The 4029-nt window shown below is 48.5% G+C and overlaps 1 protein-coding gene across 3 annotated transcripts in view; it reads right to left on the bottom strand.

Annotated features, from left to right (window-relative positions):
- Positions 1–2853, bottom strand: part of Ipo8 (importin 8) — a 64227-nt gene extending 61374 nt beyond the window's left edge. For 2 of the 3 annotated variants that reach the window (XM_005364624.2, XM_005364623.3), the window contains exon 1: positions 2551–2853. In XM_005364624.2, coding sequence (XP_005364681.1) covers positions 2551–2634 — 84 coding nt within the window. In that variant the 5' untranslated portion in view covers positions 2635–2853. The remainder of the gene's footprint in view (positions 1–2550) is intronic. The other variant, XM_026787907.1, reaches the window with a different exon arrangement.
- Positions 2854–4029: the final 1176 nt, after the last annotated feature.

Raw genomic sequence — 4029 nt, forward strand, 5'->3', positions numbered from 1 at the left:
CATACACACAGACGGAACATTGTATACATAATAAATAAATAAATATTAAAAAAAAAAAAGTAGGGATTCCAGAACTTGACAATGAAATGTCTTAAGGCTGAGAATAAGAGTTCAGTGGTAAACGGTTGACCTAGCATGAACAAAATCCTGGGTTCAAACCCCTCTCCCACCGAAAGAAACAAAAAGCCAGGCATGACAGTACACACCTATAATAATCCCACCACACAAGAGACTGAGGTAGGGGGACTAGGCTATATGGCAAGACACTATCTCAAAGAGATGGGGGAGGGAAGAGGAGGAAGAAGAGGAGTAAATATACAAGGAGAAACAGATGGGGAGGAGTGTAGTTCTGCTGATACAGTGCTTGCCTGGCATGCCCAAAGCCCCAAGCTCCAGAGCCAGCACCACAGGAACCACACAGTACTGCAGCACTCGGGAGGTGGACACGGGAGGATCAGAATACAAGAGCATTCTCAGTTACACAGCAAGATGCAGACAGTCTAGTCTGGGGGATGGCGGACGTCAAAGAGCTGAACTCTAATCCCTTACAGCGGATACTTATTCATCCATGCAGCAAGAGAGGATGACACAAGGGTGCTAAGGGACAAGCATGCAGACCCAATACCAAAATCACATGAACAATAAAATAACATCACATCTAGTCTTTCTACTCCAAGTACAAAAACTTATTGAAGGCATATTACAATCCAAAACGTGGAATGTAAGAGATATAGATGCTCAATGAATGGCACAGCAATGCTACCTTGTTGTTTTGGTTTGATTTCTGCGGTGCTAGGGATAAGCCTGGGGTATCACACTTTAAAATACAAGTAACAGAGAAAACGGTCTCCGATGAGATGAATAGATATGGAGCAGGGAAGAGTAAAGACAGAATTTGGATTAAAATACTATGAAGAGAGAGCATGGGATTGATTCTCTCCCGGTTCTGCAGGCTTCAAGCCTTTTCTGCTTTCCAAACAAAGCTGCACTTATATGCTGGCAAATCGGAAGGCAAGGTTAGGCTATGGGCAAAGAGCATAACATAGCGTCAAAGTTATGTTCCCTCTTATCACTATCAAAGGGACCTATTGCTCTGTGGTGAGAGCAGTGTCAAACAGGAAGCCTTCCTTGTGTGCACCAGCAAGTTGCCAAGTCCTGTCCTCATGGCATTCTTACTAACACGAAGCTAGTAAGATTTACTAACAGTCCCTAGGATGCACCTAACGGCTGTTGCTCCAGACAGTACTCTGAGACAGGCACTGACTTTAAGTGTCTCTTACTCTAGGGTGACTGTCACGCTCCTTTTTGAAACATCAAGCATCCTTCTTAGCCTTTCATTCAACACAACTTTGTATGTGTTAGGATTACAGGCTTGAGCAGGGCTGGAAACCAAATAGGGCCTGCCTCAAGAATTCTTGAACAGTCTACAGCAGAGCCAAATAGAGAGTAACAGAATCTCAGCTTTCCTTCTTATCTCTTGGGGATCCTGGATTCACATGTACCGCAAACTTCACAGAGATTTTCAGTTAATAGTATCACTTTCAAAGATTCGAATAGAAGTGCTTTTAAAACTCAACTAGAACAGACACACTGGCCCATACTTTTAGGAGACACAGAATCACCTTGGGGGAGCCAGTAAAAATACAAACCTGTTACCACTCCCAGCTTTTCAGAGTCTTTGCATCATGGATGAAGCCCCATAATTCGCATGCTCAGTTGTTCTCAGAGAAGCAGAGGCTACTGGTCCTGGCGACCCCTTAAGATAGACTAATTAAGTAATATCACTCACACCTGTAGCAACCTCAAACAATTGTCAAGTCATGCAAGGAGATTTTAATTTGTACTTTTTAGTAAGGGGCCCGTGGTCCCTCTTAAATGTGCAGAAACGGAGCTTATGACTATTACAGTCTTGAAATTTGGGCCAGATGTGGTAGCACACCTTTAATCCCACAAGTCTAGGGGCAAAGGCAGACGCAGCAGGTGGATCTCTGAGTTCCAGGCCAGCCTTTTAACTACATAGTGAGACCCTGTCCCCGCAAAGAAAGAAAAAGACAAAAAAAAGGAAAGAAAGGGAAAGTAACACACATTTCAGCACTGGAAAGAAATGCCTCAAATATGTATTATAGTCCGGTCTTTGAAAGGGTACGTGGTACTTGGAAACCGCGTGCTCTCCCTAGAAGCCTCTCTGACAGCACTGACCAGCGCTCCAGCAAAACTCTGCCCCACGCCAGCAGCAGGCGAGGGACCGGGTTTCCAACAGCAACACCTGAAAAGGGCGGGTCCAGAGAAAAGCTAGCTCAGCTCTAGTGAATTTTCCCACGGCGTCCCCGCGTTAAGCGCGCTGAAGAAAAGAAATCACACCCAAAGAACACTGGCAAGGGCTTCATAGCTTCTTTGTGCTGTCCAAGTGGGCTGGACAAGCGCACCGAGAAAGGACCGGATGCCCAACAGGTGCTCCAGCAGCTCCGCAGGGGTCCGAGTCTCAGGCTGCGGTGGGAGGCGGGAGGCAGGGAAGGGAGAAGAGGAGGAAAAAGCAGGCCCGCTGCTCACCTGATTCAGCTCTGTCTCGGCCGCAATCCTCAGCTTCGGGTCTATGGTGCCCTTCAGCGCCTGGATGATCCTGTTGAGGTCCATGGCCCCGGGCGGGGACTCCGGCCCAGGGCCAGCAGGCCGGGTTGCAGCCGGATTATCTCCTGGCCTTTTCGGGCCCGGACGCCACAGGGAACCACCTTACCCTAACCCCCTGCCGCCAACACCGCCGCCTGCAGCTACTTGCTGCGCCACTCTGACTCCGCGCCCCCTGTCCTCCCTCCTTCGCCCCCCCCACAACTCTGTCTCCATTCACCCTTTACGACAGCCGGTGGGAGGTGGGAGAACAGGAAGTGGCGACTCCTTTACGACCGCCTCTTCCCCTGGGGCGTGCTGCGCCGACCGGCTCCTCTGGGGGACGCCATGATGCTGTACGGAAAATGCTCTACGCTTGCCAGTAACCGTCATCGCGTTGCTGTGCTCCTGCAGGATGCTGACATGGCTTTGTAGGAAAGGCGCTCTGATTCGTTCCGCCCGCTGAACTCCCGCAGACGGCCGCCATTATGCTGTACGGAAACCCTAGCCTGCCCGCCCACCTGTGTAATCAAAGTAAGTTACATGGCCTGGCATCTACTTACAGATGCAGCAAATTAGGCATATCTAAGTGGAGCGGCACCTCTTGTTCAAGACCTCTGGGCTGACGCCCATCTCAGTCCTTTATGCGCTCAGCCATCAGAATGAAAATGCATTTTCAATTTGAAACAGTGCCTTTCCTACCCCAACCCTCAATTTCCTTTACTTGTGAAATCTTAACTCTAAGAGACTTTTCTCCCTGTGTTTTGATACACAATCTCTCTTTATAGCTGGTCTCAAACTCTTGGCAATCCTGCTGTTTCAGTCTTTCCAGTGCTGATATTTCAATCCTGAGCTTCACTTCAATGTACTCCTTACTATGTAAAACCTGTTTGTAGGTGGAGGCTGCTTGTTCGTAACCCCACATCACCTATTCTATCTTCCCCTTAGAAACACTACACTTATTCTTCAACTCCCTGGTCCCTTAGTTCCTGAACGGTTTCTTGCAGACTACACATCCTTTTCTGCTTTGTGTCTCCCAGTTTGTCCTCCGAACTACTATGCTTGTTGACACAATTCTATTCCTTGTCTTCAACCAATACTTCCTCTTGTTCCTTCGATAACTGTTCTGGACCACAGGGATGTTCGCAGGTACCCCTCTCTCTTAGACCTACAAAGATAAGCAAAGCCCCTGTCAGCAGTATTCACTCACCCCGCAAATTCACCTCTGTGTACCTCTGCACCTCAATCCCTACATCCTGAACAGAACCTCTCCCATATTCTCCAGAGCCTGGCTCTGTTTTGCTTATTTTTTTCATTAAAATAAATGGGGAGGGGCCGGGCAGTGGTGGCGCACGCCTTTAATCCCAGCACTTGGGAGGCAGAGGCAGGCGGATCTCTGTGAGTTCGAGACCAGCCTGGTCTACA

The sequence above is a fragment of the Microtus ochrogaster genome (genome assembly GCF_000317375.1).
Source record: "Microtus ochrogaster isolate Prairie Vole_2 chromosome 14 unlocalized genomic scaffold, MicOch1.0 chr14_random_2, whole genome shotgun sequence".
Classification (NCBI taxonomy): Eukaryota; Metazoa; Chordata; class Mammalia; order Rodentia; family Cricetidae; genus Microtus; species Microtus ochrogaster.